The sequence below is a fragment of the Scardinius erythrophthalmus genome (genome assembly GCF_964197995.2).
Source record: "Scardinius erythrophthalmus genome assembly, chromosome: 1".
NCBI classification, from domain to species: Eukaryota; Metazoa; Chordata; class Actinopteri; order Cypriniformes; family Leuciscidae; genus Scardinius; species Scardinius erythrophthalmus.
Window position 1 is genome coordinate 6,555,206 of NC_138221.1, and position 18,205 is coordinate 6,573,410.

At 39.1% G+C, this 18,205-nt stretch overlaps 1 protein-coding gene across 1 annotated transcript; it reads left to right on the top strand.

Annotated features, from left to right (window-relative positions):
• Positions 1–406: 406 nt before the first annotated feature.
• On the top strand, positions 407–16,652 carry LOC308694911 (uncharacterized protein; the record flags this gene model as incomplete). The annotated part of the gene is made up of 3 exons (XM_081372723.1): positions 407–521; positions 13,814–15,079; positions 16,558–16,652. The coding sequence occupies exons 2-3, from the start codon at positions 13,819–13,821 to the stop codon at positions 16,650–16,652; spliced, it is 1,356 nt and encodes a 451-aa protein (XP_081228849.1). The 5' UTR covers positions 407–521; positions 13,814–13,818.
• Between the last annotated feature and the right edge of the window lie 1,553 nt (positions 16,653–18,205).

Sequence of the window (18,205 nt, forward strand, 5' to 3'; positions counted from 1 at the left end):
TTTCCATTACAACCTCAAACTCGACGTCAACGCAGAAAGGGTCACAATAAGAAGTCTGTAAATAAGAATGCAACTGATGAACTGTCTGGTTTGCTAAAACATATAACCATCTAAAAATATTGTACTGAAATAAAGGAGTTGCTGTCCATCTCTGTCTCGCTCAAGTCACATGAGAGAGCAGTGACTAGGGTCATTGTCCACAAATACAAAGGAACTGTTGTATCGTCGGAGAACAAGCCACTGACTGGACAGAGGCATGTTTGTACAGGAATAACAGGACTACACTTGCTGGGATCAGCAGTTGTACATGTGACATCCGGATGCAAGAAGCTTTAAGCTAATATCTCTCTGTTAGTCAGTACTCATTTTGTGAATTTGTAACAAGTGTTCTTTTCATTTGATTCTTTTAATTAATATTGTTAAACATTTATTATAATCTTTGACTGGACCTTGGATTCTTGGGTACGTGTCGCATTCTTCTATCTGGATCAGGAAGATCTTAACTGGAGGACAACAAGAGGGTGAGCATTCTTTTGATATAAGAATAATCACTATGAGATCTGATTGATTAATAAAGCCTAGCCAAAGAGACAGCTTACGACAGGGTTATTGTTGTATAGAGAACACGGTTGAAGAGTACCTAAAAAGGTAGACTTATAATATGAAGGGGACATCTATTATAATTATATCATGCTGGTCATAATTATTCTTTTAAAAGAATACGAATTTGTATAGACTGATCGCCTAACTCTTGAAGACACGACTAAAAGATAGGTTACCGCGGGATTATCTCTATGTCCTGGATAAGGATGTATGATAATTTGGAACGGTATTAATCGTGAAAATCTATCACAACCTATAAAGTCCCGTATTAATTACAAGGTATTGCTACTGACTTATAAAGCCCTAAACGGCTTAGCTCCAGTCTATTTAACAGATCTTCTATCGCCCTATAATCCATCGCGCTCTTTAAGATCACTAAATTCGAGGCTTTTGGTCATACCTAGGATATCCAGATCCACCAAAGGAGGGAGAGCATTTTCACATTTAGCTCCAAAACTCTGGAATAACCTTCCTGATACTGTTCGTTGCTCAGACTCACTCTCCCAGTTTAAAACTAGATTAAAGACGCATCTTTTCAGTCAGGCATTCATATAATATTTTTAATCTCACAGTTAAATCCGGTCTCTAGTTCATAAACGCCAGAGGAGAACTGGCCCCTGCAACGCCAGCTGACCTATTAGAACCATGAGAGAAAAGTATTTTATCTCCCCACTGGTTTGACCAGAATTTTTTATCAGTGTCAACAGAGTGAGTTTCTTGGAGAAGAAAACATTGTGCCCTTTCATTTTTACAAAAAAGGAATACTGATTCCCTTTTAACAAAATCTCTTAGACCCCTAGTATTAAGTGAAACATAAGTAAACATCTGGTTATGAGAGAACATAAAAAAGGAATTAAGAAATACAAGAAAAAAAAAAAAGTTTAGATTTCTTGAAGTAAACATTGCAAGCCCCCTATCTGTCAGTTGTACAGTGCTATGCATAAGTTTAGGCACCCATGCTAAAGTTAACTAAAAAGAGGAATAAAAAATCATCTTTTGGAAATTGAACTTAGTGCTTGAATAATGTATCGTAAATAAATAAATGTTCTTCCTTAAAATACATGGTGCATAAGTTTGGACACCCCTATGTTAAATTCCCATAGAGGCAGGCAGATTTTTATTTTTAAGTATTTTTTATTTTATTTTATTTTTGTACGATACTATGCATCCTGATAAAGTTCCCTTGGCCTTTGGAATTAAAATAGCCCCACATCATCACATAGCCTTCACCATACCTAGAGATTGGCATGGGGTACTTTCCATAAGATCATCTCTCAATGCAAATCAAACTAGCTATTAGGCTAACTGAAATAAAACCATGCCAATCTCTAGGTATGGTGAAGGCTATGTGATGATGTGGGGCTATTTAATTCCAAAGGCCAAGGGAACTTTATCAGGATGCATAGTATCCTAAAAATTTTTTTTTTTAAAATACTTAAAAATAAAAATCTGCCTGCCTCTATGGGAATTTAACATAGGGGTGTCCAGACTTATGCACCCTATATTTTAAGGAAGAACATTTATTTATTTACGATACATTATTTATTCACAAAGAAAATTGGTGTCCTTAAAGGTTGGATTTTTCCTAATTTTTTAAATTAAGGCATTAAGTTCAGTTTCCAAAAGATGATTTTTTATTCCTCTTTTTAGTCAACTTTAGTATGGGTGTCTAAACTTATGCATAGCACTGTATATCCAATCAGAGTAATTATAAAACAACCTTTTTTTCCTTCTAAACTTAAGGATCTAAGGTGAACAAGCTTTAATAACTTATTTTCAAGTTTCCTTTGTTTGAAAACGTGAACCCCCCCCCCTTTTTCTAAAGCTTTATACACAGTAAAAAAAAAGAAAAATTGACTTAACTTAAAATTATAAGGCAACTTGCTGCACAGATTTTTTTAGTTGACTCGACTAATGGAGTTTACTCATCTAGAGATGTTATAGTTTAGTCAACTCAACTATAGAGATGTTTTAGTTGAGTCAACTCAAAAAATCTGTGCAGCAAGTTGCAAGTTAAGTTTCCCTTTCATTTTAACCTCCCTTCTTTACATAGTGATTATTAAACTGATAACTCACTAATGTAATAACATGCCCTTTTAACTACAACAGATATTTCTACAGGATATATATTTCAGTTAGGACAGAACCTATCAATATATACCTGAGGTATAAATCTTAACCGGTTTGATAGATTAATGACGTGCCTTTGTCCAAAGCGCTGTCTAATCCAGAGTAACCCTGTTACCGTTGATGTAGCCCACATGTCCTCTGTAATACACATTTTGGCCACTGCTCCATCTTCGGCCATGCAGCTGCACGAGCCTCCCTGTCAGCTCCCTCTTGCTTGAAATGAATCTCCAAATCCTTGCAAACCTTAGAGTTTTTGGACAACTTCCAGATGGCGTCATGGTGGAATCTCATGGTGAACTGGATAATAATAATCTCTCCCCTCTTCTTTTCTCAAGTCAAGTCATCTTCATTTATATAGCGCTTTTAACAATGTAGATTGTTTCAAAGCAGCTTCACAGAGATAAGCGTATAATTTAAGGTAACAGAGATTGTTTTGGCTTTATAGCAGAGTTAAGTTATTTTCCATCTAAAGTTAGTTTTGATTGATTTGCTTCCGTCGCAACGATCATTTGTTATTAAATTAGGGGCCGCTAAGACGACACCATTCCCTCTACACAGACTTTAAACGCGAACCTGTGAGAAACGCTGATGACGTTCACATGCGCATTTAGAATGGGTTCTATAGTTATGTGCGTTTGAATATACGCAGGTTTGGAATTCCCTACAAGCCAAGCCTAAACAAAGTACTTGTCTTTCCTTATAGATTTTGATAAAGAATTTTATTTTATTTTGTTGTTTTGGGGTAGGAACGCGAAACGAATTTTCCCGACAACGCCTTATCTGTATAGTGGTAGAGGGATCCTCCATAGGGAGAGACTAGTTGACACTTCAGCACTGCGTTGTCATCGGTCCAGGCGAAGGTCCTTCGTCAGATCTGGATACGGCCTGGATCCGGCAGGCTGCAGGAAAACCTTGGGATAAACACAGACACTAAAATTAGCGTAGATGCCATTCTTCTCATGATGCAACAAGCACATCAGGATTCATGGGAAGTGTTCCCGGTTCCGGCTGACCTAATCTATGCAGCATAACATTAAATTATAGAAGTCTATAATGTATTATGTGAATGCTAGGTCAAAGAGATGTGTCTTTAATCTAGCTTTGAACGGACAGAGTGTGTCTGCTTCCCGGACAATGGTAGGAAGACTGTTCCAGAGTTTTGGTGCTAAATAGGAGAAGGATCTACCGCCAGCAGTCGATTTTGATATTCTAGGTATTAGTAACTGGCCGGAATTTTGAGATCGCAATAGACGTGACGGACTATAATGTGTTAAGAGCTCGCTCAAGTACTGCGGAGCTAAACCATTCAGTGCTTTGAAAGTGATCAGCAATATTTTAAAATTTATGCGATGTTTAATAGGGAGCCAATGCAGTTTTGACAGAACGGGGCTAATATGGTCATACTTCCTGGTTCTGGTAAGAACTCGAGCTGCTGCGTTTTGAACCAGCTGTAGTTTGTTTATTAAGCGTGCAGGGCAACCACCCAGTAGAGCATTACAATAATCTAGCCTTGAGGTCATGAACGCATTAACTAATTGTTCCGCATTTGTCAATGAGAGCATATGACGTAATTTAGATATATTTTTAAGATGGAAAAATGCAGTTTTACAGATACTAGACACGTGACTTTCAAATGAAAGATTGGTATCAAAGAGCACACCCAGGTTCCTAACCGACGACAAAGACTTAACAGAGCAGCCATCAAGTGTTAGACAGTATTCTAGGTTATTACGTGAGGAAGTTTTTTGTCCAATAATTAGAAACTCTGTTTTTTCAGAATTTAGAACTAGGAAATTACGAGTCATCCAATTTTTTATATCCGCTATGCATTCCGTTAATTTTGTGAATTGATAAGTTTCGTTAGGTTTTGAAGAAATATAGAGCTGAGTATCGTCAGCATAACAGTGAAAGCTAATGGCATGTTTCCTAATGATATCTCCTAATGGTAGCATGTACAGAGTGAACAGCAGCGGTCCTAGTACTGAGCCTTGTGGTACGCCATACTGAACTTGTGATCGATGAGACATCTCATCATTTACTGCTACAAACTGATAACGGTCAGATAAGTATGATTTAAACCATGCTAGTGCATTTCCCGTAATGCCAACATAATGTTCTAATCTATTTAAAAGAATGTTGTGGTCAAACGCAGCACTAAGATCGAGTAACACTAATAGAGAGATACAAACCACGATCAGATGATAAGAGCAAATCATTTGTGACTCTAACGAGAGCTGTCTCAGTACTATGGTACGGTCTAAATCCTGACTGAAAGTCCTCACAGATATCATTTCTTTCAAGAAAGGAACACAGTTGTGAAGATACTGATTTTTCTAATATCTTTGACAGAAAAGGTAGATTCGAGATCGGCCTGTAATTGACTAATTCTGTAGGATCAAGTTGCGTTTTTTTAACAAGCGGTTTAATCAAAGCCAGCTTAAAGTTTTTTGGTACGTATCCTAGAGACAAAGATGAATTAATGATATTAAGAAGAGGATCTGTGACCTCTGGAAGTAGCTTAGTTGGTATAGGGTCTAACAAACATGTTGTAGATTTAGATGATTTAATGAGTTTAGTAAATTCTTCCTCTCCTATAGCAACGAATGAATCAAATTTTTCCTCAGGGAGACTACAATGCACTGCCTGATGCGATACTGTAGTAGACGGTTGCATAGTTATAATTTTGTCCCTGATATGATCAATCTTATGAGTGAAGAAGTTCATAAAATCATTACTGCTGTGTTGCTTGGAAACTTCGGTGCTTGAAGCTTTATTTTTCGTTAGTTTAGCCACCGTTTCAAATAAATACCTAGGATTATGTTTATTTTCTTCTAATAGGGTTGAAAAATAAGCAGATCTAGCAGCTTTTAAAGCCTCTCTGTAAGTAATCGAGCTCTCCTTCCATGAAATGCGAAATACCTCTAGTTTTGTTTTCTTCCAGTTGCGCTCCATTTTTCTGGCTGCTCTCTTAAAGGGATACTTCACCTCTGGGAAGATGAATGTGTATTTAAAATAGGTCATTTAAGTAGAAGAAATGTGGAGAAATTTTTGAATTTGGAGCTTTCTAGACTGAGAAAAGCCAGAAAATGTATTTTTGGCTTATGTGGATGAAAGACAACAACTCCCAGAATGCACTTGCTTCGCTGCCTTAGGAGGCCACGCCTACCGGTTAGAGAGCACAGTTGAAAACAACAAGGCTAGCCTAAGTAAGTGATGAGTTTGCCAGGGATTTAGAGACCCAAAATGTCCGGGATTCGGCTTTTGCGTTCTACAGTCGCCATTCATCATGTTTACTGTGGCGAGCAGGACGAGGCTGACGGCCGCGGGAGAACGGCGCGAGGCCGGTGGCTTCATTACTGAGACGCGCCGGGTCTCGCATCTCTCACGGAGGAGCGGGAATTTTCTTAGCAATGTTAAAACGCACATCAACCTATCCTAACCTTGTTTAGCGTTCATGTAAACACTACAGTCAGATTCACCGATCGGAATTAATTCAGCTAGATTGAAACGAGAGGTGTGCATGTAAACAATGAATGGCGACCGCAGAACGCAAAAGCCGAATCCCGGACATTTTTAACGATCTCGCCCGCCGGACAAGTCCGGGAAAAAGATGGTAACCCCTACTTACTCAGCTTTCTCCTATTATTCAGCTTTCTCCACAGAACAAGAGCATGCTAGCTTAGCTTCCAAAGAAAGACGGCTGATACTGTGTACATTCTGTGAGTGAGATCCCACCCTCTATGGGCGGGTTGAAAACATGCGGAACAACGCCATCTACTGGCTGTAGTCTTTAGCCTCTGGACAGAAAATCCTCCGATGACGCAAAATGACGATTTTTGCGTCATCGGAGGATTTTTTCCAGACAAAAAATACATAAATCTCTCCTCTCAGGGGGATATGAGGGGGGAAAGCATGGTAATTCGAAAATACTACAGGTTTTCTACTAATACAAAGCTTAATGCTAAATCCTGAAGTAACCCTTTAAGGGCCCGAGTGTGCTCGTTGTACCACGGCATTGGACTATTTTCTTTAATCTTCTTTAAGCGCAACGGAGCAACTGTGTCTAAAGTGCTGGAAAATAGAGAGTTAAACGTTTCTGTTGTAATATCTAGTTCTTCTAAGCTATCTGGGATGCTGAGATGATGAAACTGATCAGGAAGATTATTAATAAAGCAATCTTTAGTAGCAGAAGTGATAGGTCTAACATATTTGAAACACGGGTGGTGCAACAATAACACATAGGTGCAACAATATTCACTCATAGGTGAATATTGTTGCACCTATGAGACTAAAAAAGGTCAGAGAGAAAATTAAAGTACCATGGTACAACAATACTACGCGTGTTCTAAAGAGAGAAACTCGTAATTTAGAGCGTAAATGGAAACAAACTAATTTAGAGGTTTTTAGAATCGCTTGGAAAGACAGTGCGTCACGTTATAAAAAGGCCCTAAAAGCGGCCAGGGCTGAGCACCTCCGCAAACTAATAGAAAATAACCAAAACAATCCTAGGTTTTTATTTAACACCGTGGCTAGACTAACAAATAAACAAGCGTCACCTGAACAAAATATTCCATTACAGTTTAATAGTAATGATTTCATGAAATTTTTCACTGAGAAAATAGAAAACATCAGAACCACAATTGTAAACGTTCAATCCTCAATCGCGCCTTATAATTCAGCCTCGATTATCACCCCGCAATAACAATTACAGTGCTTTACAACTATAGAACAAATAGAGTTAAATAAACTTATCACTTCCTCTAAAACAACAACATGTTTATTAGATCCCATACCAACTAAACTACTGAAAGAAGTGTTACCTATAGTGGAAGAGCCTCTCCTCAATATTATTAACTCATCTTTATCTTTAGGTTATGTTCCAAAAACATTTAAACTGGCAGTTATAAAACCTCTCATTAAGAAACCACAATTAGACCCAAATAATCTAGCAAATTATAGACCCATTTCAAATCTTCCTTTTATGTCCAAAATACTAGAAAAAGTTGTGTCCACCCAACTAGGCTCTTTCTTACAAGAAAATGACGTCTATGAAAAGTTTCAGTCTGGGTTCAGGCCGCATCATAGCACTGAAACTGCGCTCGTTAAAATCACAAATGATTTACTCTTAGCTTCTGACCAAGGCTGTATCTCAATATTAGTTTTACTTGATCTTAGTGCTGCGTTCGATACTATAGATCATACAATACTCTTAGATCGACTACAAAATTATACCGGTGTTCAAGGACAAGCACTAAGCTGGTTCAGATCATACCTATCTGACCGATACCATTTTGTCTATTTAAATGGAGAAAAATCGATCATAACTCCAGTAAACTATGGAGTGCCGCAAGGATCTGTATTAGGCCCTCTATTATTTTCAATATATATGCTGCCACTTGGAAATATTATAAGGAAACATGGAATTAGTTTCCATTGTTATGCTGATGACACTCAAATATACATTTCATCACGGCCGGATGAAAACGCTAAATTATCCAAATTGACAGAGTGTGTTAAAGATATAAAAGATTGGATGACGCGCAATTTTCTTTTATTAAATCCAGACAAGACAGAGGTACTACTTATCGGTTAAAAAAACCGCCCACAAAACCTCTTACAATACAACTTTAACATAGTAGGATGTCCTGTTACTTCATCATCTACAGTAAAAGACCTGGGTGTTATATTAGATTGTAACCTGTCTTTTGAAAATCATATTTCATATGTTACAAAAACAGCCTTTTTCCACCTCAGAAACATTGCTAAGCTACGTAACATGCTCTCTGTTTCTGATGCAGAAAAGTTAGTTCATGCGTTCATGACCTCGAGATTAGATTACTGTAATGCTTTATTAGCTGGTTGTCCTGCATCCTTAATAAACAAGTTACAGTTAGTCCAAAATGCCGCCGCTAGAGTTCTTACTAGATCAAGAAAATTTGACCATATAACACCAATTTTATCATCACTGCATTGGTTACCTATAAAGTTCCGTATTAATTACAAGGTATTGCTACTGACTTATAAAGCCCTAAACGGCTTAGCTCCAGTCTATTTAATGGATTTTCTATCGCCCTATAATCTATCACGCTCTTTAAGATCACTAAATTCAAGGCTTTTGGTCATACCTAGGATATCCAGATCAACTAAAGGAGGGAGATCATTTTCACATTTAGCACCAAAACTCTGGAATAGTCTTCCGGATACTGTTCGTTGCTCAGACTCGCTCTCCCAGTTTAAAACTAGATTAAAGACGCATCTCTTCAGCCAGGCATTTATATAATATTTTTAATCTTACAGTAAAATCCGGTCTTTACTTCATAAACGCCAGAGGAGAACTGGCCCCCGACTGAGCCTGGGTTCTCCCAAGTTTTTTTTTTCTCCATTAGGTCACCTGATGGAGTTTTTCGGTTCCTTGCCACTGTTGCCTTTGGCTTGCTCAGTTGGGGATACTTAATTTAATTAATCAATCAACAATACTATTGATCAGCATTATCAAACATGGATGTTTTACACTAAAAACAAACACTGATGTACTATTTTATTTAATACTGTGAAGCTGCTTTGATACAATCTGTATTGTGAAAAGCGCTATATAAATAAAGTGACTTGACTTGACTTGACACGGAGTCGGCTTTGCAGCCTTGGCTAAATGTAATTTACACGAGACTAGATAATGATCTGAGATGTCATCGCTCTGCTGCAGAATTTCAATGGCATCAACATCTATTCTGTGTGATAATATTAGATCTAGAGTATGATTACGACGATGATCCCGATGCGGTGCACAGTATCAACTACCGAATCCATCGATGTGTTCCACTGCGGCGCTAACTTAGGATACTCTTGACAACGTCCCGGGTGTTTTCGTCAACTTTTCTTTCAAACCATGTATTTTAAGGTTCCAGCGTCTCTTGTAACGCTCCACCTCCGTGACATTATCTTTCAGCTTCTTTGTTATCCTTTACGAGATGGGGTAACTCTTTTTCAATCGCTTGAATATTGACCTTGCACTCTTTAATCTCAGTTGCATTCAGCTCCACTAGTCTGGTAACATTAGCCACCATGACAGAGTTTTCTCTCAGCTGGTCACCGAAGCGGTCAATTCTGGAGGTGAGCTTTTCTACATTCAACAAGGGACGCGTTTGGCACTTCAGACAAATCCTGTGAGGTTTTAACCTTTGAAGGTGGTACTGTACCTTTCGATGGCGTTGGAGGGGAACTTTTTCTCTTTGTCCCACCACCACTGGTTGTAACATCCATCTGCCCGTAACCATGGTCCATGTTTGCTTGGCCTGAGGTAACGTTAACGACTGATCTAACGTCTGACTTTCCGTTTGGCATTTTCGGTTAAAACTTCGATTAGTGTGGACGGAGAGCGTTTATAAACGAAAACGCCGTTTTCAAATGTATCCGGATTAATGTAGACGTATCCAAACATTAATAAAATGACTGCCTGTCAGTCAGTCATCAGGGTAGAGAAACCACCATTGTGGCTGCTTGTCTAGTAGGCTAAGAGGAAGTGTAACGTCAACAGCACCGCGACCGCTTTCGGCTCATATCGCAGCAAACGCTGTCTGCGTGAAGTTTTAAAAAACTGTTACCACACTTTTGAGACCAACCGTGACTCTCTGTGACTTCAACAAATCGAAGTATTTTTTTCGATACCATAAAAGTATCGACGTTCGGTACCCAGCCCTAATCGTGCGTGCGCACAAAACAGCATGCCAGAATACAGTTCTCTTTCAAGCTTGAACGAACAATAACACACACAATTATGCTAAAATGTCTTTTTGTTGAGTATCTTCATAACATAAGAGCAGTCTTATTATGAACGTGAAGAGTCGTGACTCTTGAGAGAATGAGGCGCGTGTGAGATCCGCGTCTCTGACAGCAGCGGCTGGTCTTAAAGGGACAGTACACAGTAGCCACTAATTATATCTGTCGCTAAAGTTAATCAAAGAACAAAGGGAACAGAGAAAAACACTCACTGCTCTTGACTAAAGAACTTTTTTTTTAGGCAGATTATCACTTATCTGTGTGTGCATTTATTTTCCTTGAGAACCAAGCAAGTTGACTCATGAAACCATTTGTTTATTATATCGCATTATGACATTTTCCCCAAATCGTGCAGCCCTAATTTTTACCATGAGAGGGAGCAGAAGCTGCCATTACTCGATATTTAAATGTAAATAATGAATGATGTGTCAATGCATTTCATGTGTGTTGACGTATTTTGAACAGAGGAAACAGGCTTTCAGCAGCTTGAAATTTTTTTGCCATTAACTGCGTTTCTTTGGATCTACATGCGTTTCAAGGTGTGTGATAAAAACACCAGCCTGTCCACAGCATCTGGCTTGAGAGCTGCACGGTGACATGTTACAAGTCAAGTCATCCTCATTTATATATACGCTTTTAACAATATAGATTGTTTGAAAGCAGCTTTACAGAGATAAACGTATAATTTAAGGTAACAGAGATTGTTTTGGCTTTATAGCGGTTCTTTAATAAAGTTATTTTCCAGCTAAAGTTAGTTTTGATTGATTCGCTTCCGCTAAGACGACACCATTCTCTCTAACACAGACTTTAAACGCGAACCTGTGAGAAACGCTGATGGCGTTCACATGCGCATTAACCCCCTGAGGTCGACGGTATCGCCGGCGATACCAGCTCGCTTTTTTTTTATCAGTGTAAAAGAAACTCATGAATACTCTGTTGACTTTGATTTTCCATAGGAGTTCCATACATCAATCGATTCTGTTAAATGTGTATTATTTTTGTGTATACTCACAATAAAAACATAGTGTTGTGCTTTTCGACAAATAAAGAAAAATTAACACGAAGCGAGTTCTGCCTTCTCTCTGTCCGTGTAGTCCATTCTGAAACGCGTCCGAAAATGAACCATAACTCAGTGAATACTTCTCACACATACAAGTGATATGTCTTTATGAAGCTTGAAATCTCTTCTTTTAAATGAAGTAATTTATATAAAAAACAAATATTCTCATCTTGTGAAATCTGTATTAAAAGAGAGCGATTCCAGTCGACCTAATTAGAGCTAATTCAAATGTAATGTGACTCCGCCCACGGAGAGCGTGCGCTATTCAAACGCAAATGGCTGAGGTAATCCGCGCAATCCTGTGAACGCCCCCATCAGCTCGAGAAAACCAAAACACAAGTTTATTCAGAACATTACTTGCTTACACCGTCTTGCAGCGCTGTGAGGAATAATGAGGAATACGAGGAATACGAGCTGAGGAATACTAGTAAGTTTTTCCTTCTCGGGTTTCTGTTTATTGACGAATGAACGGCATGCGCTCTGTTTTTTCTCCATTATGGACGCGAGCTCTAAAAAAAAAAACACTAAAAGACTTTCAAACTTTCACAGAGACCTCAAAACAGAAAGTACAAATCCTTTCTTTAAAACGAATTTCGTTTTGTATCAATTGTATCTTAATTTTAATAATTTTTTTCATTAACAACTTTCCTGGATTTAAAGTAAATAAGCCTATCGTCAACGAATGATGATGTTTTAGCAAACTGTATTGCTATACTGAGATGAGTAAAAATCGACTGAAATATGTTGAAATAAAATGTTGGCTATTTGTATAAGCAACGTAAACTGCAAATTAACATTTATATGCCCTAATATTTCATGAAAACAACTTTACAGTCAGGCGAAATATGAAAGACAACATTTTGTTTAGTAGATTTGGGTACAGTTTTTACTGTAGAATATACTGCCTCGTCAAATAAGCTTTTGTTTAGCAATTTCTATATATAAAATAGCCTAATATTTTTGTCAAAAATAAAGTCATCAACTAAGATGTTAGCTGTTCCAATGTTGGCTATATTCAAAGTAATGAATACATAGATAAAATGTAGGCCTATAATCTTTCTCTTTTTTTACAAAGAAAGAGTACACTTGAAATATTGTTGAAATTGTAATTATTGTTGTAATTGTAACCTTTTTAATAAAATAGCACAACATATGTACAAGATAGATGTAAGCAAAATCTTAAATGGTCAATATAAGTCTTCTTCTAAATATCTTTTGTCCAAGCATTGTGGCTCAGCCAGTTTCACACCTGTGTGAATGGCTCATCATTATGCAGAGTGGGTGGTAATTCAGGTGAAAACCACTCCTCGTACACGCCCCCTCGCATATTGGCTTTCCAAGCAAAACCTGTTTTACATCAATTTAAATCAATGTATGGTTTTATTTGAACGATAAAGCAAGACTATTTTCACATAATTTTGAAGAAAAAACTATAGGCGACGACATCCATTGGTCAAAAGTCTTATTGACACATATTTACTATGTGTTTTGTGGCCTTATTTCAGAAATTTTAGTTTTTAGTTTTTTCAATATCCACGCATAAACATTATTCTCTCAAAAATTAAAACATGTACATACACGTGGCTCACATATTATGGTAGCCCTGTTTGTGCTTTATAGAGTGAATTTACACCTTTGCCATTAATATGTTTATAAGCAACTGAAAAAAGCACAAATGTAAGAGCATGTCAGAACATCTCAAGGGCCCAGAAAACCGCTCAGACTCCAGAGGGTTAAGAATTGGTTCTATAGTTATGTGCGTTTGAATATGTGTGCACAGGTTTGTAATTCTCTACAGACAAAGCCTAAACAAAGTACTGGTCTTTCCTTTCTTTTTTCCTTTATTTTATTTTGTCACTTCGGGGTAGGTATGCGAAACGCATTTTCCCAACAACGCTTTATCTGTAGAGTGGTAAAGGGATCCTCCATAGGGAGAGACTAGTTGGCACTTCAGCACTGCATTGTCATCGGGTCCTATCAAAACCATTCAAATTGCTCCTAAAAAAGACAACATGCGCTTTTCGGCTATATACGGCTTTATTACGGTTATTGTCATGCTTTCCGTCAGTAAATGACAGCTGCTTTCTGGCAGAGCGGGAAGGAAGGATTTGCACAGAGAGATACAAAGCGTGACCGGTTTGAGGGTTTCTGATTGCATAAAATAATAAAAGAAACGAACAAGTTCATGGCGAATGAAGTGGTAATGAATGAAATTAAATGTAATATTTTTTTCTTTCATGTCAGATCCGATGGAAGAGAGCGAGGAGAGTGAAGAACTGAGTGAAGTGAAGGAGGAAAGTGAAGAACTGAGTGAAGTGAAGGAGGAGAGAGAAGAACTGAGTGAAGTGAAGGAGGAACATCATGTCAAACCTGGAGGAAAACCCTTGAGTTACTCAAAGACTAAAAAGACATTTTTAAAGAAAAGAAGAACCAAGAAATCTTTCACCTGCACTCAGTGTGGAAAGAGTCTCTCAACCAAACATAATTTTGAGATTCACATGAGGATTCACACTGGAGAGAAGCCATTCTCATGTGATCAATGTGGCAAAACATTTCTTAGTGCATCAAACCTGAAGTCACACCTGACAGTTCATATGAAGGAGAAGCCACATTCATGTTCTGTGTGTGAAAAGAGTTATTCACTGCTGCAATATTTACATAGACATGAGAAAACTCACACTGGAGTGAGAGAGTACATGTGCTTTGAGTGTGAGAAGACTTTCACTACAGCGGACAGTTTAAAACGGCACCAGAGAATTCACACTGGAGAAAAACCTTACAAGTGTTCACACTGTGACAAGAGATTCAGTCAGCCAGGACATCTGAGATCACATGAGTGGATCCACAGCAGAGAGAAGCCGCATATGTGTGATCAGTGTGGGAAGAGTTTCACTGACAAACGAGGTCTTGAGCGTCACATGAGGATCCACACAGAAGAGAAGCCGTTCACATGTGATCAGTGTGGAAAGAGATTCTTATGCAAAGGTAATCTTAAGAGTCACATGAGGATCCACACCGGAGTGAAGCCGTTCTCATGTGATCAGTGCGGCAAAACATTTCTTAGTGCATCAAACCTGAAGTCACACCTGACAGTTCATATAAAGGAGAAGCCACATTCATGCTCTGTGTGTGAAAAGAGTTATTCACTGCTGCAAACTTTACATAGACATGAGAAAACTCACACTGGTGTGAGAGAGTACATGTGCTTTGAATGTGAGAAGACTTTTACTACAGCAAACTATTTAAAACAACACGAGAGGATTCACACTGGAGAAAAACCTTACAAGTGTTCACACTGTGACAAGAGATTCAGTCAGCCAGGACATCTGAAAAGACATGAGATGATCCACACTGGAGAGAAGCCGCATGTAAGCAGAGAGAAGCCGCACACATGTGATCAGTGTGGGAAGAGTTTCACAACCAAACGAGGTCTTGAGCGTCACATGAGGATCCACACAGGAGAGAAGCCGTTCACATGTGATCAATGTGGAAAGAGATTCTTATGCAAAGGTAATCTTAAGAGTCACATGAGGATCCACACCGGAGTGAAGCCGTTCTCATGTGATCAATGCGGCAAAACATTTCTTAGGTCATCAGACCTGAAGTCACACCTGACAGTTCATACGAAGGAGAAGCCGCATTCATGCTCTGTGTGTGAAAAGAGTTTTTCACTGCTGCTAACTTTACATAGACATGAGAAAACTCACACTGGTGTGAGAGAGTACATGTGCTTTGAGTGTGAGAAGACTTTTATTACAGCGGACAGTTTAAAACGGCACCAGAGAATTCACACTGGAGAAAAACCTTACAAGTTTTCACACTGTGACAAGAGATTCAATCAGCCATCAACTCTGAGATCACATGAAATGATCCACACTGGAGAAAAACCTTACAAGTGTTCACACTGTGACAAGAGATTCAGTCAGCCAGGACATCTGAAAAGACATGAGATGATCCACACTGGAGAAAAACCTTACAAGTGTTCACACTGTGACAAGAGATTCAATCAGCCATCAACTCTGAAAACACATGAGAGGATCCACAGCAGAGAGAAGCCGCACACGTGTGATCAGTGTGGGAAGAGTTTCTTTTTTAAAAGTCACCTGAAGCTACACATGAAGATCCATGCAGTGAAGAAACCACATCACCTCAGTCTGAAATCACAGTAGTTCATCTTTATGTGCTGAGAAACATGTTTTTTCTAAGTTAGTTTCCCAACAGCCACGATGAGCGACAGGACATTTTCACATTAACACGAATGTTCGGCACCAAATTCACATGACATTTGTCTGTTCAGACCAATGCAAAAAAATGTCAGTAAATGCAGTGTCAGTCTCTGACAGTAGGTGGCACTCATGGACAAACGGAAAAACAACAGCGCTGCGCAACTTTCTGGCCGTTTCTCAATATGCGTTCTTGTCTGTACTTGTGTTCTTGTGGACTTGTGAAACGTCATCAGTTGCTGCCCAAGTACTGTCCCAATACACAAGTTTGCATTTTGGCAAGAACGGTTAAAAATCCCGGAAGTGTTTTTGACAAGCCCATTTTACCGAGGATGCATCGGTTGGTAACTTGTGTGAACTTGACGGCAGAAATATCCCAGCATTCATTTCGGCATTCGAGGAAAGAGAGGCAGGTTAAAGGGATAGTTCAGGATTTTAGACATGAATCTCTATAGCTTCCCCATAAGCAGTGTGGTGCATTGACCATGACTTACCCCCGACAGCGTCCTGTGAGCCGAGCTCCGGTCCAGTTTTGGTCAAGATGAAATTAGTCCGGCAAGTTTGCTGGGGTCACGGCAATAAAGCTTTTTTCTTCTCAAATCAATATGTGTTCAAAAGAGTGATATATTTGCGTCACAAAACCGCTGTCTATGGAGAGGTCAGACCTCGTAATGGCTTGGCACTATTTTCTTCCCCGTCATATCACTGCGCGCTGCCGCTACCTACAGCCAGCTGGGAGCCGCGCACGTGTCACTTTGTTTACAGCTCGTAAAGAGAACGATAACATTTCTGACTACAGCAGCGACGATGACAACATTGACTTCGACACACAGCCAAAAGGATATCTTTACGAACCATGAATACACAGATGACGAGTTACGCCAGATGGAGTTAGAAAGGACAGAAAGAGAGAGGATGGACAGAGAAGTTGAACAAGTTGAAGCTGGAGCCACAGCTGCTGCAGTGAGACATCGAGTGGCCGACAAATGTACGAACTGATTGCTCTTGGTGAGTAGCTATGTTAGCTCGTTCGTGTAGCTGTTCTGAGCACGTAAACACTGCTGTAAACACTGCCGAACAACTGAAAAAGTGGTGTGCGCCTGCGCAGCTCGCAGCTGGCTGTAGGTAGCAGCAGAGCGCAGTGATATGACAGGGGAGAAAATAGTGCCAAGCCATTACGAGGTCTGACCTCTCCATAGACAACGTTTTAGTGACGCAAATATATCACTCTTTTGAACACATATTGATTTGAGAAGAAAAAAGCTTTATTGCCGTGACCCCAGCAATCTTGCCGGACTAATTTCATCTTGACCAAAACTGGACCGGAGCTCGGCTCACAGGACGCTGTCGGGGGTAAACCATGGTCAATGCACCACACTGCTTATGGGGAAGCTATAGAGATTCATGTCTAAAATCCTGAACTATCCCTTTAATACAGCAAGTCGTTTTTCATCACTAAATTCACTTCTGAGAACATTTGATGCGAGAAATCAACTGTGTAGATTTCAAATATTGGCATTTTCACGAAAATTTATGGCGAATCGAAAATGTGCTTTAACGTTTTCGGAAAAGTGAGAATCTCCATAAGCGTTGCTTTATTGTTATGAATATACATTACATTGTAGTGTACAGTAGTAGAGTGATCCCTTGAGCTGAGGGTAGGCTTGGGCGATAAAGCCTGGCTGTTAGCGTCAATAATTCTCGTTCAGGGTTCTAAATTAACTTTTTTGATCGCCAGCTAATTTGGCTGGTAACTTTCTAAAGTTACCAGCCAATCAGAATATCCACTAGCCAAATTTTTTTTTTAATTTTCTTTTCTTAGTTTCTCTGTCGATACCCTCCTCATCCCCTGCCTCGTTCCTCTTCTCGCCCCCCAGAAGTCTGTACCAACCACCGCCGCATTTTGTTTAATATTAACCTACTTTTACTAGCCAACTCCGTTCGTCTTATTTTCTTGTGTTTTCTGTGTCCGTTCGTTTCCATGGTTTCTCGCGCTGGTTTCACTGCAAACTGCGCGCAGCCAATGGGCGTATGAAACATCATCACGTAGCATTATAGCACAGTGTTCATGGGAAATGTAGGAAGTACTGCCAGGGGGATAAATTACCGAGAACAGAGCGAAACAGAGCCTTATGTATCATGCATAATGCCTCATGCATCATCACTGGCCAAACTGGCTAGTAAGTTTTTATTAACACCCGCCAAAATGGCAATGGCAATTTTAGGCATTTCTATAAGATTATAAATCACACTGTATGATATGTATCTAACAAACTTGGTATGATATTTTGGACGTAATGTAATATGGACAACATGGACGTAATGGCATAATGGACATAAATGTAGACTACAGTGATTACTGGTCAAATGCCATTGGTGAATATATGAATAAATTACAACTTATACAGAATAG